General features: G+C 36.7%; 2 protein-coding genes across 4 annotated transcripts in view; one reads left to right on the forward strand and one right to left on the reverse strand.

Moving 5' to 3' along the window:
• madd (MAP-kinase activating death domain) overlaps nt 1–6,101 on the forward strand; it is a 71,230-nt gene extending 65,129 nt beyond the window's left edge. The window contains 3 exon segments of the mRNA XM_067424569.1: nt 468–537; nt 1,719–1,765; nt 4,312–6,101. Of these exon segments, the coding sequence (XP_067280670.1) occupies nt 468–537; nt 1,719–1,765; nt 4,312–4,425 (231 nt within the window). The 3' untranslated portion in view covers nt 4,426–6,101.
• A 302-nt stretch (nt 6,102–6,403) lies between these two features.
• bbox1 (butyrobetaine (gamma), 2-oxoglutarate dioxygenase (gamma-butyrobetaine hydroxylase) 1) lies at nt 6,404–22,733 on the reverse strand. 3 transcript variants are annotated; one of them, XM_067440532.1, is made up of 9 exons: nt 22,596–22,710; nt 22,093–22,164; nt 18,758–19,140; nt 17,359–17,473; nt 12,463–12,661; nt 9,533–9,638; nt 8,622–8,818; nt 8,070–8,236; nt 6,404–7,804 (listed from the first exon to the last, which is right to left on the reverse strand). In XM_067440532.1, exons 3-9 carry the CDS (start codon nt 19,112–19,114, stop codon nt 7,644–7,646), a joined length of 1,302 nt encoding a protein of 433 aa, XP_067296633.1. In that variant the 5' UTR covers nt 19,115–19,140; nt 22,093–22,164; nt 22,596–22,710; the 3' UTR covers nt 6,404–7,643. The 3 variants fall into 3 exon arrangements, with proteins under 3 accessions (XP_067296633.1, XP_067296644.1, XP_067296653.1); XM_067440543.1 differs by having other exon boundaries at nt 22,116–22,164; nt 22,596–22,709; XM_067440552.1 differs by lacking the exon at nt 22,093–22,164 and having other exon boundaries at nt 22,596–22,733.
• Between the last annotated feature and the right edge of the window lie 3,273 nt (nt 22,734–26,006).

Genomic DNA, 26,006 nt, shown 5'->3' on the forward strand with positions numbered 1-26,006 from the left:
AAATATACAGAGTGCTTCTCTTTAAAGTGAGATTATCTTAAGACATGGCTGTTTAATTGATAAATTTTATATATATATAAAGTAAAAATGAGCCCAGATATGGTGAAATAAATATATATATATATATATATTTCACCATATCTGGGCTCATTTTTACTCTAGAATATGAAGACCCATAATGCTGCGTAGGTGTTGAAATGTTCATGGCTCTCCATTTGCGTCACTGGCCCATGTAATCCAGTCAACATGGAAATTTCTCTTTCTGTGCAGTCATATTTTAGTTCTGATAGCTTTTCAACAGCTTGCTTATCATGTTCTTTCTCCGTTTCTCCCTAGTTTACAGTTACTAACTGTCCAGATTGTCATCTCTTCAAAAATACTTTTTGTTTTGTTTTCTCACAAGTGTGTGATTGAGTTGGTAACAGTGTGTCCTGTTGTTTTTTTTGTTTGTTTTTTGTTTGTTTTAGGTTTTCATAGAGCTGAGTCACATTAAAAAGTGCAATACAGTGAAAGGAGTCTTTGTCCTGGAGGAGTTTGGTAATTACCCCCATTTTGATTCTAGGCCTGTACGCGACACAGCAGTAACTCAGTCACATGCAGAGCAGAGAAGTTATCAGGCTCAGTGCTGTTAGATGTGGCAGTCAGAACGACGTGTGTGAGCTTCAGGAGTAGAGGTTATATATAAGATAGCTATATGACTATATTTTTAGCTGTTGCTTTATTAATGCACCATCTGGGGATGAGATGTTACATAAAACGTAAAAATGAGCAAGATCCTGTCTGCCTGCAGAATCCTGTCCCCCTTGGACAGTCATTTTATCGGCTGAGACGAAGAAGTTTTATGAAGACAGTTCAAGTTCTTCTGCGATGAATTAATCGATCAGGTCAGCTTTGGATATCCGTTGTTTCCTCAGATGCACGTTTTGAAGGTGGAGTCACAGTTTAAATCAAGAATGCAGCTTTAATGTTTGTCATAGTCATCAGAAGACTTCATAGAGTTCAGATAATAACTAAACCTTTCAAAGATTGTTTAACCAGTTCTTTTGGAGATCTATATTATGAAGGGAGTTGTAGTGTATGAAATCTCTCCTTTAGCCATAAGAGTCGGCTCTAGACTGGGTTAGTGCTGTGTCTATGTGCTTCCTTTTTGTAATCCGCCCCTCATCTTTGCTGCTATGAAAACCTTCATTCTCCAGCAGGTAAAGTGCTGTCACCTTTATCTTTTCTTCTTCTCTTCCCTAACCTGTCCTCCTCATTTAACTCTACATCTGTCATCAACTTTCATACACCCTTTTCACCACTAATGGCTGTCGACTCCTCATCTGCACTGCACTGCCTTCATGTCAGATGTCGCTTCTCCTAAACTCGAGTTCATACACTCATGCCTGTAGTAAAAGTCATTCCAGTGATGGAAAAACCCAGCAGACTCCGGATTTCCTTACAACCTCAACTTGAAATGAAATCTCTCTCTCTCTCTCTCTCTCTCTCTCTCTCTCTCTCTCTCTCTCTCTCTCTCTCTCTCTCTCTCTCTCTCTCTCTCTCTCTCTCTCTCTCTCTCTCTCTCTCTCTCTCTCTCTCTCTCTCTCTCTCTCTCTCTCTCTCTCTCTCTCTCTCTCTCTCTCTCTATTTCTATTTCTGCCCCTTGCCCTTGAAAAATTCATATTTGCTATTCCACTGCTGTTGAACTGTTTATTTTGTGTCTTCCACGGGATTTGCAGTTCCTGAAACTAAAGAAGTGGTGATCCATAAGTACAAGACTCCTATGGTAAGATTTTAGTATTCATACAATAATGTACACAGTAGGGCTGGGTATTGATACAGATTTTCAGATTCATCACGAATCACAAGCTCTTAATTAAATTCCGAATAATTGTATGCATATTTTGTTTGCATAGCAAACAAATTTTTTTTTTTGAATGATTGAACCTTCTACCTTAGTAGACCTACTTCTACCTAACCCTACGACTTAGAACTGACTTAGAAGTCAGTTTTCTATACATACATATACATTAATCAGAGTGTGGCTTATTTTGTTTACATTTTAAGTGTTTTTTTATGATAAAAATGCAATACCCCACCCATTGGTATCACTATGGTATTTTGTACGGGGGCCCAGCAAGATGGTTTGTACCCAGGGCCCAAAATTTGAGTCTATATCAAACCTACTGTTTTGATTATATTTTAAAATGTGTATCGACTTTTTTAAATAAGAAAAAAGCTGTTCCTGAAAATATCATGCATTATTGATCAAACAAATAAATGTTTAATTTGACCGTTTTACAATCCATTGTTTCCAAACTTTAAAATAATACAGTGATAAGACAGCTTTGTTATGCTTTGTGATGCTTCGTTTTATACACGTAACCTGTATTTCGTTCCTCTGAAATAACACGTATGCGCAGCTCATCGGCTCATCGGTTCTCAGTATCGAACGTGTCCGACAGGAATATTTTCGATTCTGTACTGCTGATCTGAGGATCGACAAACAGCTACGTTCAGTTACACGTGCATACTCAATATCAGCTGCTCGTGAGTTCATCAGATCTCTCAGCAAAACATGTCTCACTTTCATCTAACGATTGGAGTTACAACATCTACTTCAAGATATTAGTTTATTTCTAGTCGGAAAGAATGTCACTCATGTCAGAAACTTTATAACTATAGTACTTTGTGGGATCAGCCCTGATTTGAGACTCGAACCGTTTAGAACGATTTGGTGAACTTGGTCAACCGGTTCACTATAAAGATCCAGTTAAAAAGAACGATTCGTTCGCGAACCGGACATCACTAACGGGGAGATGCAAGTGCTGCGCGCTCTTCTCCACGTGGGAGAGCAACAAGACTACAGCCCCTTTTTTGCGTGTTCTTGTGGGCGGAGGGTTAGTCAACAAACCATTTTAGTGACGTCATTACATCCCTGCACTTCCTGCTGTAGTCCAAACCGGCCATTCGCTGTAGGCTTTGAAAGGGAACTTCTGTTAAATAAAATATCTCGCTTGGCATTGAACTTTGAGCTTTATAATTTTACAGGTATTATTTATGCTCTAACAGCAACATTTCACACTAACTAAAGTTTGAAAGATGGAATCGCGAAGAATGGGGCTCTGGTGTTATCATTCAGCTCAATTCAGCCAAAGTTTTGTGCTCCAATAATGTCAGTGCAGTCAAATTGAATATTACTAATTATTAAGTGTCATTTAAGGTGTGTTCACACTTGTAGTTCGATTCTCTTGGTTATTTTGACTAAAAAAAGAAAATAATACATTTAGTTCTAGTTCACTGAGCACTCATTTTTAAGGTTGAACCTGAACAAACTACAGTGGAACAAAAACACAAATTAATTAGAAAAACTAGAAAAAATGATGAAAAAAACATGCATATTTAATTATATATAATTATAGTGGGTATGGAAATTATTCAAACTCCCTTACATTTGTTATATTGCAGCCTTTTGCTAAAATAATTTAAGTTCATTTTTTTTCTAATTAATGTACACACAGCACCCCATATTGACAGAAAAACACAGAATTGTTGACATTTTTGCAGATTTATTAAAAAAGAAAAACTTATATATCACATGGTCCAAAGTATTCAGACCCTTTGCTCAGTATTTAATAGAGGCACCCTTTTGATCTAATAAAGACATGAGTCTTTTTGGAAAAAGATGCAACAAGTTTTTCACACCTGGATTTGGGGATCCTCTGCCATTCCTCCTTGCAGATCCTTTCCAGTTCTGTCAGGTTGGACGGTAAACGTTGGTGGACAGCCATTTTAAGGTCTCAGAGATGCTCAATTGGGTTTAAGTCAGGGCTCTGGCTGGGCCATTCAAGAACAGTCACGGATTTGTTGTGAAGCCACGTGTTGTAAGACAGCACAGCACAGCAACATCATAAGTGTAACTGTGATTTCTACCGGTTAATCATATTTGTTCATACATTGCCCACCCCAGATGGCATCGTTCGTTTTAATTTTACCAAACCCCTAAAGGTGACAGTGGCAAGGAATCCAAACTCCATCAGGTGACAGCCTGTTTTTCCTTCTCCATTTTTTTGGCATTGGAATTCACTGGTTGACCTGTATGATTTTTGATTCACTAATAAGAACAGGTTTAAGGTGAGCCACCAATCAGCACTTGTTTAGAAGAAAAAACAACAACATTCTTGGGATTTTAAGAATTAAAAATTGAGATTGTTCTAATGAAGATGACAAATAACCAGGAAATCAGTATTTTTGCCCAGCCCTACATAGGTTATAAAGTGATATTCTTTTCTTTTTCACGTAAATAACTGTTAACTCTTCTGTCTCAAACAGGCACATCAGATCTGTTACTCGGTGCTCTGCCTCTTCTCCTACATGGCGGCGGTCAAAGGGAAAGAGTCAGAGGGCAAGCCCAAGATGCTGTCCCCTCGTCCACTACCGAGCTAGCACATTTATCTCCTACGTTTACTTCAGCCCGCTCCTGAACTCCCTGCAATACTCCTGTTCAATACAAGCTGACACTCCTGCCAAGTGAAGTTTGTAGGGACCTCTGTTCCGGTACAAATTCACATGTAGATGTATTCGCATATTCAGCACATTTGTCCTAAAAGAAACAACCCATTCATATAATATATCTCATCATGTACCTGATATAGTATTCCAGTCCGACACTAAACTGCTGGTGATTCATTCCCATAGTATGGACCAACCAGAATAAGAACAGACTTTGACTACTATTGGTTGGTGCCCTCACATTTATACACTTTTATTTATTGCAATCGAAGGCATTTGGATGCATGCAGGTCCCATACGCAGCTCTTGCGAGTTGGCACTGGCATGCAGAGGTCAGGCTCTTCAACCCCCTCTGAAAACAGTCAACAGGCTGTGTATTTAATATTTATGTGCTAAGTTGTACTGTAAATTCCAGTCTGTTCTGTCTGTGATGGGTGAAATGTTCAAGTCTTTGCAATCTTGCTCTGCCACGTATGAGGGGTTTGCCTTAACCGTCCGCGACGGAGCAGCTGTCCCATTCGTAAATGTTCCTTTCGCCCTCCTCCACCTGCTGTAAGTGGTCTAAGGTCTGTGTATCTCTTTAGCTCTTGCCACGTGAGGCTCAAACTACTGTGCTATATTTCTGCTGTAAAGTTCCCTGTCTGTGAACTGCTGTGTTAAATTGCATGTCACTTAAAAGAAAAATGAATATTTAAAAAAGGAAGAAATCTGTACATCTCTGAAGCAATGCTGAAAAAGCAACGAAAATGTTTATGAAAAATTGTAGTGTTTTCTAGATGTGCAATACTAGAACTATAGTGCGTCCAAGTCCAAGTCCACGTCCAAGAACAAGTCCAATCACGTCCTTCGAGTCCATCCACTGTCCTCCAGTGTTCATAATGTGGTGAAAGGCATCGTTTCTATGTTTTCTGTTTGTTTGTTGCCGTTTTTTGACACGGCAATGAAAGGCATTATTGATCTAGAAGACAGCTGCATTTGGTGATTGTTTGAAAAGTGATGGAAAAGTCTTGTCCAAAATGTCCTGTTTGAAGTGTCCTCTTCCTGCTTGTCTGTGTGTGATCGTGTGTGTTTGTGTTAGAAACACAGATAGCAAAGAGAGTGTGTCTGTTCTTCGAGATGCAGATTGTCTCTGATCATCTCTTCTTGTCTACTAGATTGGGCAGAACTGCTGTCACATTTACATATTTTAATAATCTTTTATGTTTTGCTCACATTTTTAATAATTTACATGTATGAATGTGCAAAAAAACGCGGAAAGGCTGTTTTTTTGCGTCTCCATTAAATTCTGTTGTCGTATGCAGACTGTAAATGGACTTGAAAAGCCCACCGTTTATTGGTTTAGAGATGTAAATAGCACAAAACTGATTTCCCAGCGTCCAAAGTCTCCCAAAACATAAGTTTTGAGTTGGACAGTGCATCAGGTCTGTTTTTTGAAAGTGTGAGAGAGATACAGTTGCACATTATTTGCGCTTTTATTTTAGTCTGTGTATTGTTCAGAATAAGAGGGAAAGGAAATAATAAAGATATGGATGTAAATATTTCAGCATTTAAAAATATTTATAGAACCTGTACAGCTTTCGCAATATGAAAATAAAAGATGTCCAACCCAAAACTTTTGCTGCAGGTCATTTTACTATGTGAAATATATTTTATTAATGAATACTTGTATCCTAAAATTTAGAATTTTTAAAGAAAAAAGTCTGTCAAAGACCAACTAGAAAATCAACATCAAACACAAATGTAATTTTATCATAAAATAAATGCTTCATATTTCAATAACCGTTTTACATTTTGGAGTTTAGTTTAGACATTTTTTGTTTTTTATGCCATCAAAAACCTCTTCATATCCACAACATTCAAATAATGACCCCTGATATAACCAGTGCATGAATGACAAAGAAATATATTTGGGTATATTATAAATGCATTTTATTGCTATTTTGAAAAATAAAACAAAATTTGTCAGTTGCCAAAACATTACAAGTAACACTTCAGCTCCAACATTTTTTTTAAATAAACTAATAGCCGCATGAGCTATATTTGCATTGTTGCTGCATTTATACAAATTGGCCAGTTTTCTTTAAAAACGTCATGAGGCTTTTCAAGTATCAAAGAGCTTAATCTCTACTGCTAATGACAATCAGTATACAAGTACTGACCATAATTTATTTAAACTATCCAATCTCCATATATCAAAACAGATACTTTATTTTGGACATCAGCTTATAAATAGTTTTGTGCCACATGAAAAAAAAAAGAAAATCTCTGCAAAGGTCAATAACCCATCATTGTCCAAACAACTATTTACAATACAAGCAAATATAAATTGAATGGTTCATAATCTACACTAAAATTAAGTGCAAATCAAGCAGAATATAAACAATATTGATAAAATCAACGTATTGTATATTAAAAATGACTGCATTAAAACAGTACCATAAATCATGATGGGATGATGGTCTTAGAACAATATTTATGTGGAGAGACTGGAAAAGTACTGACCGTTAGAACAAGACAAGACAATGTAAGACATAATCAGAGGATGGCTAAAACGTTCTTTTTTAGCTCTGTAGGCACCATATGTAATATACATAAAGGCTAAGCGTAATAAAATATGTATCAAACAAAGTGTTTCATCTCAGGCTTATCCATCAGAGTGTCACTGTTTTACAGCATGTGCTATATGAATATTGAAAACATTGGTGGTTCAGAATAACCCCACTGTATTTGTTTAATCTAGTACCAAACTTCAGGCATTTGTCTACACAGAATCTAAGTATTTAGTTCTAAACTAAATTTTACTGTCAGTTTTGATCCTTAATATAATGACTAAAACTAAGTTTAAATCACTTCTGGGGAAAAAAATGTCCCTTGTCAAAGAAATTAAAAGTCGAGCCAAAAAAATGACTGCGCTTTCTAAGTATGTGCAAGAAAGTGCTGTAGACTTAAATGGCCCCTCAGTAAAAGGCCACAGTAATAGAATATATGGACTACAGAAGAACAAATTTCTACTTGCCAAAACTGAAATGCCCAAAAGAATATATCCCAAGATCCGAAACTTTTTAAGGCTTTCTTATATTGTTTTTAAAGTTACTAATGAGGCATCACCAGAGGACAGATCACAAATCATTTTGCTTCCTATAATGACGTATCTAGCTGTCTCCACGGACAGTCTTCTGGAGGATCCTGAGACGGGACATGACCTCGTCCCAGTCCAGATATGCTCCTTCTAGATGTCTTGAGTTGTGACCTCGTGACAGATAGCTCTTCCGGCCATGCAACAGACGCCAGTTATCAAAGGTCACCAAGTCACCTGCACAGGGATAAAATGAACAACCAGCATTAGTCCCTTATTTAGATGTGCATATATTGGGTTTAGTAACAAGTACAGCAATAAAAAAGCTTGATTCAATTGGGGAATAATTCTAGTCAAATGTTTTTCAAAACCTTAAAATTAGATATTGAATGAAAAAGACAGACTTGAGTCTGCCTTCTTAATGTAGAGAAAATAGAAAAAAGTTAAGAAACTATGAAAGACAGCTACAGTGGTCTTCTATAGGGAAACAGGCCATACTGACCTGGTTTCATTCTGTATGTGAACACATTCTCAGGCCTGCTGAGCAGCTCCACAAAGGCCTTTAGAGATGAGTAGAAAAGCTGAACCTGATGCAGAGGCAGATCCAGCACCGAGTCTCGTGTGGCGTTGTTATAGTTGATCCTCACAACCCGACCCTCAGAGTCCACACTGCAAATTACAGACATGTTTGTATTAAAAATGATGAGGATTTATGAGAACTTTAGTCTCTTGGTGTCGTTTATTAAAACAACCAGTACAATTCTGTTTTACAATGTGGAAAGCAACTGGCGTGGAACAACATTAGAATGAAAAAGTATGATGACAATTTTCCTTTTCATAATGGACTCTCATTAATACATATACATTCATTTTTAGAGATTTCGCTCTTGTGAGTCTCACTGCCACAACTGACCATGAGATGGTGCCGTTAAGTATATTATTGACGTACAGCCAATGATGATGAGGATTACAAGTGACAAAGCTAATCCGTGGCATTAGCTATGCGTGATTATGTGAGTGTGTAAGCGTCTGCTGGAGTCACACTTTGTCTTACTCTATAATATGGTTTTTGGACTGCACGCTGAAGTCACAGTAGTCGGAACCGCTGTCTGTGAAATCAACCCTGAGAGAGGAGAGGATGTTAAAAGCTTCAGGATCCTCCCTCCGGAGCAGCTCAGCCATGTGAAACCCATCAACTACTTCACTCTCACCACCCTGTTCAGCCTGACGGACGCAATGCAGGAACTGCACCTACACACACATATACATATATAATGTCTATATATAAATAGACACACGTTATAAAATGTATCTAGGAACAATAATAATGAACGTATTTTAAAAACCACAAGTGAAGGGAGGTCCTTTCATGATCCAAAAAAATCCATATATTGACATAAGTAATGCAGAACAGTATGGTGTGTGTGCTGTGTGTTTTTTTATCCCAGTGGGGACTACAACCTGAATGCGCTCTGACTCATGGGGAGTCGTGTCACCATGGGGGCCTAAATTGAGGTTCCCATGAGGAAACAAGCTTATAAACCATACAGAATGATTTTTTTTTTGGTTGAAAATGTAAAAATGCAGACATTTTTGTGTGATGGGTAGTTAGGGTAGAGGTAGTGTAAAGGGAGAAAATATATAGTTTGTACAGTATAAAAACCATAACATATATGAAGAGTCTCCACAAAGATAGTGAACCAGATGTTACTGTATAACCACAAAATGTCCCTACAAAAGTAGTAAAACCTGAGATCACCTACATCGTGGGGACCTGCCAGCAGTTGTAGAGTATAAAAATCATTACGTCTATGGAAAGTCCCCATAAAACATGGAAACACAACGTGTGTGGTGTGTGAGGACACAAATGTTTATATGGCATGGGTATTACAACTATGGGTATACTTCCTGTCTCCTCATAAACCAAATGGCATACTAAACTGTTTTTATTATAAAAATACTCACCCCAGGTGGATGGTGCAGAGCAGGGTAATCTGTGTGCAGGCTCAGTTCTCCAGAAGTGTATGCAACGTTGTTAGCCATTGGCTTGTCCTGCACTTGCCACGTGTGTCTGTGAAAGCACAGAGGAGACGATGGGTCAGAACAGGTGACTATAGCCTTGTAAAGTTTTACTGCATCTCTCCATGTATTTATTGTAGGAAACTAAAGCTGTAAAATGCTTACTTGATTTAGTACCATCTTGAGAGTAAATTTAAAGACTAAAGGAATCACTGCAATGAACAAAGCAGACACTTTTGTTATGGCAACACAATTAACCTAATCGTGATTTTTTTTTTTTTGGAGGGGGGGGGGGGGATTCTTGATGCACCTGCTCAAAAATAAATACATAAATTGAATAATTGTATTGAATCGGTATTTGTGTCTTTTTATTTACTTTGAGAAGCAAAACTGTTTAAGATAACAATTTTTTCCATAAAATAAATGTTAAATAGTCATTCATAAATCTTAATAATATTTATCCCAATGACAAATGGCTTTTTTGGTCAGATTTATGCTTTAAAAAGTTCAATGAAGTATAAAAAATAAACGTAATAGATATAAATAGATTATCTGAATACAAAGTTGTCCCAATTATGCACTGTTCCATGCCATATGCCCTGATTAAATAAATGCTGCCATTTGGGACACAACAAGTCTTACACAATTTTGCATCTACTCTCACAATTTTACTGGAAAACAGTACATTACAACAGCAGTTTGTTCAAGTAAAAAATGCAGGTTTGCTAGAACAAACCTAGAGAAATAGAAACACCTCTATAAAAGACCAATTTGCTCATGTCATCAAAATGAAAACAATGGAAGGAACAGCAGTTGTGTAAGAGGAGTATATGTGGCTCTTTTTTTTCTTTTCTTTTTTGTAAAGAAAAATGAAAAGAAAAGGAAATTCGGCATATAGTGGTATCAATAATACTGTATTAGAGACCAGAATACTCCATGTGAGACACACATGTGAAGATCCCTAGCCAATGAAGTCCTGATCTTTGGCAGATGCAATGGTTTTTGTCCCAGTCTGGATCAGGTGAAGCTGCTTTTTGGCCAGTTTGACTGAGCTCCTGGGGCTATGGTGTTAAATCACTAAGCCTGTCTCTTAACAGGTGTCAGCTGAGAGGGAGCTCTCATGCAGGACTTTATGATTACAGCCAGAAGCTCACAGTTCGCCTGTTTCTGTTCTGTCTCTTCTCTCCAGATCCTCTATTTGTCTGGGATTTCCGTCCACTCACCCTTCCCTTTAAAAACATTTATCTGCAAGTTCTAATGAAAGGCTTTGTTGTCTGGCAAGAATAATACATCAGAATTTCAGAATTCGGGCTCACTAATCATCTTCCAGTAAATCTAGAGCAATGGAACAAGTTTAACTAACTGTAAAGCAAAGCTCTTTCACATCAGCTCTCATTTAGATGCCCTCAGAGGCAGTTTTCTGAAAACGGAACATTGTTCTGATTGTTGGCCAAGAGTTACAGCACAAAATGCTTTTATAAAATGATGGTGTAGACAGATGACTCATACCGTGATATCCATGATAATCTTTTACGGAACAGTTCTATGGACCAGCTCTAAGGTTGCATTGCCAATTTTACACACTACTTAACTCCCAAGTCAATAGCCAAGATGGTGTGTGGTATAAACAGATATATTTTGCCTTTAGAAGATTCAAATAAATGCTGTTCTTTTCTACTTTCTATTCATCAAGAATTATGAATGAATGCATCACGGTATCCACAAAAATATTAAGCAGCACAACTGTTTTCAACATTAATAATAATGATAAATGTTTCTTGAGCACCAAATCAGCATATTATGATGATTTATGACAGGTCATGTGATAGCTGTCATCACAGGAATAAATTACATTTGAACATATATAATATTAAAATAGAAAATAATTATTTTACATCATAGTTATATTTTATTAATTATGTAATTTTAATTTATTTCATATTTTAATAACAAAATAATACTCCTTTTATTATATTTTTACATTAAATTGATGCAGCCTTGGCCAACCCCAAATACCAACCCAACACCTGGTCCTTTAAATGGCCTTGCATTCCTTGGCTGTTGGAAAGAATCCTCAGACCTAATGAAATGAGTGCCCCTACCTCTACAAACCCCCTACCATGTTTAAAAAAAAACATTGTAGTTTGAGGGACTTTTTATTTCCTTCAGTTATAAACCTGTCCAGATGTAGAGCATTAGGGTGGAAGATCAGACCACATTACTCATCACACCATAATACATTTTCCATGACTGGTGGTGGGTTTATGCCCTTTGCAGCAGGTTATTTTTTCTTTCTTTCTTTGTAGATCTTGGAGTAAGAATGACATTTCTAACACAAATGGCACTTTTGCCCACTTTTTGGTATAAACACAGTCACAGATGTTCAAATCAGTTTAACAATTTACGAAATGGTATTTTTGTTAAACTTACTGTACTGCCGGTGACCACTTTGTTTGGAAATGTTCTTATTGTTTCCAGTGACATTTTTGCACTATATAAATAAAAAACAGTTAAAGAACCATCAAGAAGATTTTGATCATTAGGAGGGGTCAGTGGTGAGGCCAGAAATCTCAAAGTGGGTGAACCTTTATTTTTTGTCTAATATATATGTCTTGCAATTCTGACTTTATTTCCTGCAATTGTGAGATAAGAAAGTCGCAATTACCCTTTAAAATGTTTTATTCTGTGGTGGAAACAAGTTTCCACAGGTAAGTACTAATGTCAGTGGTATAAAATCTCGAATAAGTCTGCACTATTAATATGACTGTATATGCAACTTCTGTCAGAGTCTTGCTCACTAATACAATTGTTAAATCAGTCTAAATATAGACATTCCATTGCTTTCATTAGAGAACAGCCAAAGCTACAGACCATACCCATAAAAGGTGAGGCGGAGATAGCCAATTCTCTGGCTCAGTCTGGCCACCTGGCCCTGCTCCGATGGCGCCCCCCTCAGGTAGACGATGCCAATACGTCTCAGAGCCTCTAGCCAGGCCAGTGCAGCCTTGTCATCATGAAGAACCTCCTCAAAGTCTGCTGTGGGGATCTGCAGACCAGAATCCCAATACTCACGCTCTGAAACACCACAAATCAATGGCACAGCTTAGTGTCGACAATCACCCTTTCATTTAATTCAACATTTTTTCATGGAAATCAGCCTCTTAGACTGCACTAGTTTAAGCTTTAACTTGTGACCACTCCTGGAAAACCAATATCCTGAACTACAATCATTATACTAGAAGGAATCCCAAACCTTTTTTTATCAGCCAAGCCCATGGCCTAAAATGTTTATTTAAGTACCCCCTGAGAACTGAATAGTTAAAATTTCAATAATGTAAATTCGTGATTGCATGATCAATTTTCTGATGCCGGTTAATGGTCACATGACATGCAGGTAAATAAATATATACATTAAAAAAAATGTGTATTTTTAGTTTTCAGTTTTATGATTTAATTAGCTTTTTGTCAACTCACAAACCTCCAACAGTTCCCCAAAAACCACCATTGAGGAGATTCTGCATTAGAAGGCCCAATGGCAAATTCAACAGTGACTCACATCAGATAATGATGTCAGCATTACTTAAAAAGTAGCTAAACTCTTCCAAGCTAAACATGTCTTTCTTCACATAATGAAAGATTATGAGTGTGCGTGCGTGTCAGGGTCGAGGCCAGCCCAGAACACATTGGTCAGAACACTGGGTGAGGGCCTGCATGTTTGACTGAAGGAACACTGCTGGAAAGTCTTATGTCTACTTCCACAGGCGTCCTCTAGGGAAGTGTGCATGTGTGACCTGTAATTCACTGCTTGGACCTCTATGCTCTGCAAGTATTTTCCAGCCCTGCACCTCCTTTACAGCTACTCTCAATTTAGAAAACTGTTCCCCCTGACACATTGTCACAGTAGATATACAAAAAATATTGTTCAGGGCCAACAACTGAAAGAGAAGACCTTCGTTCATCTTTGGAACACAAATGAGAGCTCTCTGACCCCTCCATAGACAGCAATTTAATTAAAACTTTCAAGGTCCAGAAAGGCAGTAAAAACATAATTAAAATAGTCCATGAGTCTCCAAAGGTTCAACTTTAAATTTAATCAAGCCATGAGAATATTTTTTTCTGCAAAAACAAGTGGAAATAACGACTAATCAACATTTCATTCTGGCCTGTGCCAGTCTCCTACGCCTTTTACAGACGGAAGTGCTGCACTATTTACAACGTAAACTGCGTAGGAGACTGACACAGGCTAGAACGAAAAGGTTGAATAAAGCACAACAAGTATTTTTGACCCTCAATAAAATTAAAGTCGAACCACTGGAGTCACATGGACTATTTTAATGATTTTGCTGCCTTTCTGGACCTTGAAAGTGTTAATTAAATTGATGCCTGATGGGCCTGATAGCTTGTGTTCTGAAGATGACTTCTTGTTGAACCTGTTGGAGACCTCCAAAACAAAATTATAAACCTTTAAGGGGCACTTTAAGAAGCTTGGCCAACCAGCTGAATAACTAAATTTGAATTCTGTTAATACTAACCATTGTTATAATGAATTGTGCAGTTTCAAAATGACAACATGCAGTGAACACCATGAGAGAGAAACCCTTATTTCTAAATCAGTCACTTACAGAAGTATTGCTATGCAATCATATAAACATGCAATCAAGCTAATGCAAACAAAACCAAAATTGTCTGACATGCAAGGCTGAGAAAATACCTCCCTCTAATACTAAGGGCCTGGAATGAGTTTGATCGAGAGAGAGAGAGCGAGTGAGCTGGGCATGGGTCCCAGGGTGAAGTGCTTCAGTCGGTCCAGGTCAGTAATTTTCAGCTCTTATAAGCGTGTAATGCTCAATATTATCTGTCTCACTGGCATACTGTGGTTTTATGGCAGAGCTGATGTCGTCTTCAGAGCCAGAGATTAATATCATGTTATCATTCTGTGCAGCTGGGCCCTCTGAGAGACTTTAATAAAAATTGACATTATTTTTCAATTACCCATTCAGTCTCTGGAACAGACGGAAACACATTTATGCACACAAAGGCAAGCAGGAAAAGAAAGGTGTCAGCTTATGTGTGTCTGAACAGTTTCCATCAGCATTGCCTCTGTAAGTTTTCCAGCTATGGTAATCTGAAGCAGTGGCTGCTGCTGGCAGACCGCTATGTCCAGTCAAACTCTGTCAACAGAGTCCCTACTGAGCGCTCAGCACAGAGTTCACTAAGAACAGGGCAGACAGAAGCTCACAACCAGAGTACAAACCACTTACAGCGATCACTTTCAAAATGGGGTTTGAAAAATGGATTTATATGATTTGAATAACTCAAATTGCATGTGCGGCGCATCTTATATTCACTTCCTATGCGCTTCTCAAATAGATTAAGTAAGACACCTCTTTTGAGTCAAGCCATTAGTTTTCCATAAACCACTTGGAAAATTAAGGTTTAAATGTACTTCAGCTGTAATTTAAGTCATCATTAACTTTGGTCTGTGTCAGTGTGGTCTTTTTTTGTGTGGGAAGGGTGAACTGTTTTTCATCTAAATGCAGCAATGTGACTGCTTTGCTATTTTGAATTTAGATAGGAACAATGAATGCTGTGAAGGATCATGATGTCATGGCATGCACTATGTCAGCTGAACCAGGACATTTTGTAACTGCAGTAAAGCAAACTTGTGCCCTCTTGTAAATTAGAGAACTCTACATCAACACTTGAAAAACCCCTTTAAGTCAATCAGTTCACTGGGTCATAAAAATTCTTCCGTGAGCTGTATACTTGCAAGATTTTTTTTGTTAAAGGATAGAAAAAATGGCTATAATAAAAAGGCTTTATCATAATTGCGTTATTAATGAGCCTAATAACAATTCTTTCCAACCACTTAATCACGAATTCACACTTACAAATAAGTCTGATAGAATAAATGGTATGCATATTTTGCATGCTGTCCGAGGAGAGGGCTCCGAGCTCGGTATTTGGCCCAAACCCAGAGTACTCCCCACGTATCTCTGGTTAGGAAAGTAACCAGGTGAGTATGTGGAAGACAGGGTGGTAAAGGGATGCTGAAAACCTGTCAAAGAACATTGGTGAGTTGACTGGGTATTTATGTGATCCTCCACTTGAGCTGATAGGTAGACATGTTGATTACTTATGGCTGTCAGCTAGTTGAAATGACATTATGATTGGATAGATCATTTGAACGTGCTCCTCCCGAACTTTGTTAATGAAACATCATTAATATACACTGTGTGTATATATATATATATATATATATATATATATATATATATATATATATATACGCTATTACAATTTAAAATAACTATTTTCTTTAATATATTTTAAAATGTTATTTATTTCTGTGATAAAGCAGTCACATGATCCTTCAGAAATCCCTGTAATATGCTGATTTGATGCTCAAGAAACATTTATTATTATTATTATAATTATTATAATTATTATTATTATTATTATTATTATTATTATTATTATTATTATTATTATTATTATTATTATTATTATCATCAATGTTGGAAACAATTGTGCTGCCTAATATTTTTGTGAATTATAAAAATATTTTGTTAAAAATAAATTTATAATAGTAATAATAATAATACAACAATGACTTACGAACCCCCAATTTTTTAACAGTATTGTCAGTAACTGGTGCTAACCAGTCAGGAAATGGCTAATGTCGAATTACTGCCCAAGACAGCAAGGAGAGTGCTTTACAGGCCTCTTTCAGGCAGCTTGAGGCAAGTTTATACGAGAGGTCGCCAGTTAAGGAGCTTTGTTAAACACATGCAAGCCTTGTATGTTTTACACCTCAGCTAGAAGCAGACACTTGTGATGTGTAGTCTATGCTTTAAACCGTGGAAATTTATTAGTTGTCTTTAACAGTTTTAGGGGGCACAAGGGGAATGCCTTTTGTGTCTTTAAACTAAACAGCAGCATCATTTCCTAAACTTTAGAGAGGAAATCACAAGGTTGAAAACAACAGTTAGATCCGTAAAACTAAAGAACAATTCTGGTGTTTCAAAGCCCCATTGACATGCGTTCATTTTTGAAAATATAATCTTAAAATCTCAAGACATGCAAATATGTGCAAGATGCTTGTTCTGGCAGACACATTGTTCAGTCTCCTCCAACCACAGCATCCCTAAAGAGCACATAAGCACAACAGCTCACTCTTCTCAAATGGCCTTAAATCTCTATTCCATGTGGCAGGAAATGGAAAAAGTCTTTCCACTCAGGGGTGATTCTGGGGAGACATGCCTGCACACTACAAAAGTAACCTCTTGTCCAGACCACACGTTCTACAGATTAATACAAATAATGCACAAATGTGAGCCTACATGAGTGTAAAAACTTTATTTGAAGCCATCCTAAAAATGGCTGTCTAAATTAAAAACAAAACCTATTCAGTCTTCATTTAAACATTTTTTTAACTGAAATCATCAAGCAAATTTGAGTGCCTTAATGGGATATTATCAACCAAATTATAGGTTGAAATTCACCCCACACTCAAGTATGTAGATTAATCAAGAGCATAACTATAACAACAGGCTGACAGCATCTCAGCACTGTAACTGAACTGCAGTTTTATACAGAAAAAAAAAAATGAGTGTCCAGTTTGCTATACTTCCCTTAATAATGGCCATACATTATAAACCATAGAAAGGTTAAAAATGTACTGTACAATATACTGTAAGTAAGTAGAAAAAAGGTAAATGGCTAATACAAAGATAATGGCAATGAAGACAAATAGATTATGATGAACCCACCATTAAGGAAGAGCTCCTCTTGCAGAGCCTGTCTCGCCTCAGGGGAAAAACACCGTTTCTTCAGCCAGTCAGGATCAAACTCACTACTGTGCTTATCAGGCCAAGTTATGGACACCTGCAATGAGTTTCATAAAAACAGGTTCAATGACAATTGGACAATGACCTCAACATTGATGATAAAAGGAAATGTTTCTTGAGCACATGCAAACTTGGGCTAAAGACCAGCATAGCTGCTCAGTAGTATGTACTGTGTGCTAGAGTAACCACCAGACTTCATAACTGTTTTAAAACCAGCAATACTACTGCATATAAACAGTGTTTATGTGTGGTCACATTAGCACAATGTAGAAGAAATTTCACAGGCAAAAAAGGTCCCCTGTTCATTGTCAATAGTTTAGCAATGTATGAACAACATTACAGACAGAAGTCACATTAAAACCAAGCAGATTCTGTCAATGTGACAACTTTGAACCTGATGCAAAATCAGCATGGAGAAATCTTTCTTATTTCTCCTTTAAATGGCTGGATTTTGACCGTAAAAATGTCTGCATTAAAACATCCAGAGATTAAAGATGCATTGCAGAGTCAGGTTTAAAGAAATAGTCCATCCAAATTGAAAATATTCGTTCTCATTTCATTTCATTTCATTTCATACAGCGATTATGACAGGGTTACTTCAGCGATTTAGCATATTGCTTTGTATCAGTATTTTGTATTTGTATGTATTTTCTTAGTCTAGAAGGCACCAAATTCAAAAATAATTTCACATTTCTACTACACTGTAAAAAAGTCTGTAAAAAATAGGGCACAATGTACTGTATAAATATGAAGGAATTTTCAGTATTGTTTTTTTACAGGTGTTTTACGTGTATTTTGAATTACACATTGCATTAGTATGTGTTTCAAGGGTTAATGGAAATTCCCATAAAATGAATGGATAATGTACTGGCAGAAAATGACCAGTATATTTTCCGTTTTTATTTTTTTACAGTGCACATTATTGATCCAGTTTAAATACAGATCTTAAAGCTAAATCACTGAAGTAACCCTTTAAATGACTGCTGTTCTTTGCCATATGAATGGGGATGAGGCCAGTCAAGTATCAAAAAATACAACCACAAGAGCTCATGGAAAGTTAGCAGTCAATAAACCTAAAATATAGAACATGTAAGGACTAACTTTATTTTATGCTTATGGAATGCAACAGCTTTAATTCCCATTTACTTTCATTATAATCAATAGAGCAGTGTGGACATTCTGCAAAACATCTTTTTGCAGAACATTCAGCAGAACATCTTCATTCCCATTTGAAATTACATGAATCACGATGATGATGAAATGATAACAAATTCCTATTTAGGATGAACTATCCCTTTAAGCTTTGCTTACCAAGACCAACCTTATTGTCCATCAGCTGCACTTGGTCCATTCCGGTGTGCACGTCCAGATCTGACAGCAGCAGTCTGCGTGCTTGTGCTGACTGCAGCGTGCAGAGGGGACACTGGCAGTTATCCCTCAGCCAGGTGAACGGATACAAACTACAACTCCCATCATCCCAATCAATCTGCAGTAGTCTCTCCTGATCCAGAGCCTGGGCCTGCCTCACTCCAGGACTCCCCCCAGTGAAGGGAAGAGGAGCCGCTGCCAGGGTCTGATTCCCAATACGGGGTGTCTTGACCAGTTGAGGACGACTGCCTGTGCCTTTCAGGGCCTGGAAAGCACCTCTGGACACCCAGCGAGTAAGATAGGACAACATCCTGATCTGAGAGTAGCTGCTGCTGTCTGATAAAACAGAAAGTAAGAGGTTATTGTGTTCATGTGACATCCACACCCCTTCACATCCCCTTTCACCCAATAATGAGTCACCACAGCAGAATGTACTGTAAACACTAATTATGATTGATGACGCAACACACAAAGTAACCGCTATCACACAAATGCTCAAAAAATCCTTTTAGGAGTTTAAGAATCATATTATGTGTCATTGTTTTTTAATAAATGAATAATAACATACTATTTAAATTTTTCGGATGCATCTTTAATTGGTGACTGAATATCTGTAACATTTTTGATGTAATAAGGAGTTGCAAAGGAACTAAAATGGGCTCTGCTAGTCATCAAACTGCTTGCAGAATGATTAAACTACAGATCAAATGCTTGCAGATTTTGTTTTTGAAAGCAGACTAAAACTAGACTGCCTTTATTCGATAAAAAATTATGTGAATTTTTTTTTTTGCTGTAACATTATAAATGCATTTACTGTCACTTTTGATCATTTTAATGCACCCTTAATTAAATAAAAGTATTAATTTATTTAGAGTAAAAATCGTACTGAACATTTGAACAGTAGTTAAATAGAAAAATCAATGTTTAGTTATTAACATAGGTGACCAGCAGTTTGTAGTGCTGTTGGTCTGAGAACCCAAAAGCTGAATCAGCTCTTGATAAATGATTAATGCAATGACGTCAACAGATCTGAATTATCTGAATGACTGTCAGGATGCTTATCTTTGACAACACAAACAGTATTACATAGAAGTAAGATTAAAGCGAGCTAATCCAGGGCTAAGGTGACTTGACACTGCCATACTTATCAAACTATGATTTACACTGCACTTTAATTCTACTTATACAGTATTGTTCAAAATAATAGCAGTACAATGTGACTAACCAGAATAATCAAGGTTTTTAGTATATTTTTTATTGCTACGTGGCAAACAAGTTACCAGTAGGTTCAGTAGATTGTCAGAAAACAAACAAGACCCAGCATTCATGATATGCACGCTCTTAAGGCTGTGCAATTGGGCAATTAGTTGAAAGGGGTGTGTTCAAAAAAATAGCAGTGTCTACCTTTGACTGTACAAACTCAAAACTATTTTGTACAAACATTTTTTTTTCCTGGGATTTAGCAATCCTGTAAATCACTAAACTAATATTTAGTTGTATGACCACAGTTTTTTAAAACTGCTTGACATCTGTGTGGCATGGAGTCAACCAACTTGTGGCACCTCTCAGCTGTTATTCCACTCCATGATTCTTTAACAACATTCCACAATTCATTCACATTTCTTGGTTTTGCTTCAGAAACAGCATTTTTGATATCACCCCACAAGTTCTCAATTGGATTAAGGTCTGGAGATTGGACTGGCCACTCCATAACATTAATTTTGTTGGTTTGGAACCAAGACTTTGCCCGTTTACTAGTGCGTTTTGGGTCATTGTCTTGTTGAAACAACCATTTCAAGGGCATGTCCTCTTCAGCATAGGGCAACATGACCTCTTCAAGTATTTTAACATATGCAAACTGATCCATGATCCCTGGTATGCGATAAATAGGCCCAACACCATAGTAGGAGAAACATGCCCATATCATGATGCTTGCACCTCCATGCTTCGCTGTCTTCACTGTGCACTGTGGCTTGAATTCAGAGTTTGGGGGTCGTCTCACAAACTGCCTGTGGCCCTTGGACCCAAAAGGAACAATTTTACTCTCATCAGTCCACAAAATGTTCCTCCATTTCTCTTTAGGCCAGTTGATGTGTTCTTTGGCAAATTGTAACCTCTTCTGCACATGCCTTTTTTTTTAACAGAGGGACTTTGCGGGGGATTCTTGAAAATAGATTAGCTTCACACAGACGTCTTCTAACTGTCACAGTACTTACAGGTAACTCCAGACTGTCTTTGATCATCCTGGAGGTGATCATTGGCTGAGCCTTTGCCATTCTGGTTATTCTTCTATCCATTTTGATGGTTGTCTTCCGTTTTCTTCCACGTCTCTCTGGTTTTGCTCTCCATTTTAAGGCATTGGAGATCATTTTAGCTGAACAGCCTATCATTTTTTGCACCTCTTTATAGGTTTTCCCCTCTCTAATTAACTTTTTAATCAAAGTACGCTGTTCTTCTGAACAATGTCTTGAACGACCCATTTTCCTCAGCTTTCAAATGCATGTTCAACAAGTGTTGGCTTCATCCGTAAATAGGGGCCACCTGATTCACACCTGTTTCTTCACAAAATTGATGACCTCAGTGATTGAATGCCACACTGCTATTTTTTTGAACACACCCCTTTCAACTAATTCAACTAATTGCCCAATTGCACAGCCTTAAGAGCGTGCATATCATGAATGCTGGGTCTCATTTGTTTTCTGAGAATCTACTGAACCTACTGGTAACTTGTTTGCCACGTAGCAATAAAAAAATATACGAAAAACCTTGATTATTCTGGTTAGTCACATTGTACTGCTATTATTTTGAACAATACTGTACTAGTAAGAAGAATTTGTCTCTTTTGCGTGTACCACTTCAAAGAAACACTCAAGGCTACCTTTGTGCTGCCTTTCATAACCCAAACAATAATGAAAACAATAATGTATGTATATTTAGAATGTCTAATTATGAGTGTTGTTAATCCATTAATCTCAGTTATTTTATTCTGTCAAAGCTGTGGTTTCTTGTGAGATTTATACATTATTTTATTGTTGTAATAATGTATAGAAAAAGGATACAGTCATCTTACATAGTGAGTATTTTTTGGATGTATAAATGTTATCTTTATAATATAACACTTTTTTCCTCACACTTTACAATGTACTACATGAAATTGCATAGACCAAGTTTGTCTATCAGGCAGCAATGTAATAATCACATTTGTGGGTCCATGATATAAAATAAATATAATATGTTCAGTGTATCGTAAAAAGACCTTTGAACATTGGTTATGTAATGTGCAAGCACCTTAGCTCATGCATGTGACCTACATGTCTCAGGGAACACGGAAGTAGGTGAAAGGTCACCACTCCTTTCCCCCTGCAAACAAACACATTGCCTCCAGCGTTACGACAGCACGGACGAGCACACACACAAACGTTGTAGTAGTTGCCATGGAACATAAATCAAACTAACTTCAATATTGTCTTTATTTAGACTTGTTAGCCAAATATTTAGGTATCGGTCTCTAGTATTTCCGGGTATTCATCCTCTTTCTGTCGCGCATTAGTAAATGAATTGTGAAGCAACTGACTAAAGGAGGTCTACCCTACAGGTATTCATGAAATTACACGCACCATTAGAGAATCTATAATATTCTATAATAAACATTTACAATCGATCTTTCATTCGTCAGAGATGATACACGCGAACTTCCGTTCATTACATAGAATTCAGCCACTATGTTTTATTTTCGTTATTTAAATTTGGTGAGAAATGAAGAGAAAATACAAACAGCATATATCACTTACCGTGAAGACGTGGGTAATGTAGCCGCGGTTATTTCAGCCTTATATAGTGCTGAGAAGCGTGAGAACTCCCTGTGTTGGAAGTGGGTGAAGGGTCACATGCACTATAACGCTGCTCCCGCTGCTGCTACCACACACACACACACACACACACACACACACACAGAAAGAGAGAGAGAAAGACAGACATACAGCATACACATAATATGTTCGCTATACAGTGGGTCTGCCAAAATTACGTGCAGCTTTGCTTGACATCACTTCCCAATGCTTGGTAATGCATTTTATTTGAGCTTATAATATGTGGATCACTATACTTAAATTAATATATATATATATATATATATATATATATATATATATATATATATATATATATATATATATATATATATATATATATATATATATATATATATATATATATATATATATATATGTATGTATAGCCTAGTCCTATGCAATATTTATTTGTAAATATATATATTTTAAACTGCATTATAGTACAGTATACTTTTCATTACACAAAAATATACAGTGGATATAAGATTCCTGCTATTAAATCATCTGTTAAAAAAATGAGACAAATATAATATCAGAAATGTTGCACATTTAAAATAAAAATGACAACCTGCGATGCCAATGAAAAACAAAGTAACATTTCAGAGAACTGCATAACTTTAACTGTACACGTCACAGACAGACGTTGACAGCCTGGGTCTCTTTTTTGAAGATTGTTGGATCAGCATAAAATTGATTGGCAGTTAAGGTTAGTACACATTACACAACAGACCTATTAACAATTTAGAGTCTACAAATAGCTTTCTAGATTTATTATTATTATTATTATTATTATTATTATTATTATTTACATTACGATTTTCTTTCCCTTTTGATGTAATAAAATATTTAATACAAAATGATTGAGCCTCCATGGATCGGACTTGTTTGTTTAGCACATCCCAAAGATGCTCGATTGGATTGAGATCTGGGGAATTTGGAGGCCAAATCTACACCTCAAACTCAGTGTGCTCCTCAAACCATTCCTGAACCATTTTTGCTTTGTGGCATGGTGCATTATCCTGCTGAAAGAGGCCACAGCCACCAGGGAATATCATTTACATGAAAGGGTTTATATGTTCTGCAACAATGCTTAGGTAAGGGGTACATGTCAAAGTAACATCCACATGGATTGCAGGACCCATGGTTTCCCAACAGAACATTGCCCAAAGCATTACACTGCCTCCGCCAGCTTGCCTTCTTCCCATAGTGCATCCTGATGCCATGTGTTCCCCATGTAAGCGACGCAAACTGGCCATCCACGTGATGTAAAAGTAAATGTAATTCATCAGAGCAGGCTACCTTCTTCTATTGCTCCATGGTTCAGTTCTGATGCTCACATGCCACTGTTGGCGCTTTCGGCAATGGACAGGTCAGCGTGGGCACCCCGACTGGTCTGCGGCTATGCAAGCCCATCTGCAACAAACTGCCATGCACTGTGTGCTGACGCCTTTCTATCAGAACCAGCATTAACTTCTTGAGCAATTTGAGCTACAGAAGCTTGTCTCTATGATCAGACCACACAGTCCAGCCTTGCTCCCCACTTGCATCAATGAGCCTTGGCCGCCCAATACCCTGTCACCGGTTGACCAATGGTCCTTCCTTAGACCACTTTTGGTAGAAACTGACCACTGCAGACCAAGAGCTGCGGTTTTAGAGATGCTCTGACCTAGTCGTCTAACCTTTGCAATTTTGCCCATGTCAAAATCATTCAAATCCTTACGCTTGCCCATTTTTTATTATTATATTATATTATATTATATTATATTATATTATATTATATTATATTATATTATATTATATTATATTATATTATATTATATTATATTGTATTATATTATATTATATTATATTATATTATATTATATTATATTATATTATATTATATTATATTATATTAATTATATTATATTATATTATACTCTGGACTATATTACCTTTTTTTAGCACACCAAGGTGACTGTGAAAATGATATTATCCATCTATGACATCTTGTTGCACAGGAGTAAATATGAGGAAACACAAATGCCAAATTCCCTTAATCATTCATCACAATGAGTAAAACCAAACGATATAGTTCTGATGTGCAGCAAAAGATTGTTGAGCTTCACAAAATAGAAAGTGGCTTTAGGCAAATATACTAGCGCATTGAAAATTCCCATTTTCACTATCAGGGCAATAATTAAGAAGTTTAAATCAACTAAATCTAAAACAAATCTGCCTGGGAGAGGATGTGTGTCTATATTGTCTAAATGCAAGGCGAGGAGAAGCCTTTGAGTAGCCAAAGAATCTCCAAGGATCTCAGATGGAGAATTGTAGAGATTAGTTGAGTCTTGGGGTCAGACACGACTGGAAATTCAAAAGGAACGTGGTTCTGTGGTCAGATGAAGCTCAAGCTGAAGGATCTGCAGAGATTCTGTATGGAGGAATGGTCTCTGATCTCATCAGGTGTTCTCCAAACGCATCAGGCATTATAGGAGAAGACTCAAGGCTGTTATCTTGGCAAAAGGAGGTTGCAAAAAGTATTTAATAAAGGGTTACAATAATTATCACAAACTTGTTTTGAAGAAAAACATTTATTTCATAATGTGATTTACCCCCTACTTTGTTATTTTACTTCAATAAAAGTTTCGATTTTTGTGAATTTATTGAATAAAAGATAAAAAGGATAAATGCTTATTTTTACATCCATCTTTGATCATATTTACCAGGGGTGCCAATAATTCTGACCTCAATCATATATAGTCACACTAAAATTTACTCAGACACCTTCAACGTTTATTTGCTATATAGAAAATGGTAAAATAATTGTGTCCAAAAAAATTCATCTTGATAATGTCAGATAACTGACAGAAAGGTGGATTACAATCAACCAATCAGTTGTCAGCTATTAATAATACCAATTTAAGCTTAATTTTGTTCAGTTTGTGGTGTAAAAGGTTGCATTAGCAATAATTAAAAAAAAAAAAAAAATACTTACACAAAACTCAAAGTTATTTTGAAACAATAATTTTGGTCCCAAATCTTTTATCAATTTTACTGGTCCACTGTATTAAGAATGTTTGGGCGTAATATATAACAGTTGACTTAATTTTGCTATCCTCACTTACATAAATAAAGTGTTCTGCACCCACTAAAGAAAAAAGTAAAATAAAATACAAAATACATCTGGTGTCTGAATAAGTTTTGGTTTGACACCTGTCAATTAACAAATTGCACATTCAAAGATTTAAGGACTCGAATAGTGTTGACATAAATGTCGGAATTATTTTGAAAAGCTTCAAAGCTTTAAAATAAACTCAAGAAACACCATAAGTGTATCATAAATATGGTACACACTAATATAGATTTGTA

Source organism: Pseudorasbora parva, chromosome 1 (genome assembly GCF_024679245.1).
Source record: "Pseudorasbora parva isolate DD20220531a chromosome 1, ASM2467924v1, whole genome shotgun sequence".
NCBI classification, from domain to species: domain Eukaryota; kingdom Metazoa; phylum Chordata; class Actinopteri; order Cypriniformes; family Gobionidae; genus Pseudorasbora; species Pseudorasbora parva.

What these genes read in the sequence shown, in the direction of transcription:
- bbox1 (XM_067440552.1), bottom strand. Translation starts at nt 19,114, where the DNA reads ATGTTGTCCTATCTTACTCGCTGGGTGTCCAGAGGTGCTTTCCAGGCC. An exon ending in TGCAGCTGATGGACAATAAG is followed by an intron (nt 17,474 to 18,757) that starts GTTGGTCTTGGT and finishes AACTCATTGCAG; the next exon opens with GTGTCCATAACTTGGCCTGA. An exon ending in AGAGGAGCTCTTCCTTAATG is followed by an intron (nt 12,662 to 17,358) that starts GTGGGTTCATCA and finishes GTGGTGTTTCAG; the next exon opens with AGCGTGAGTATTGGGATTCT.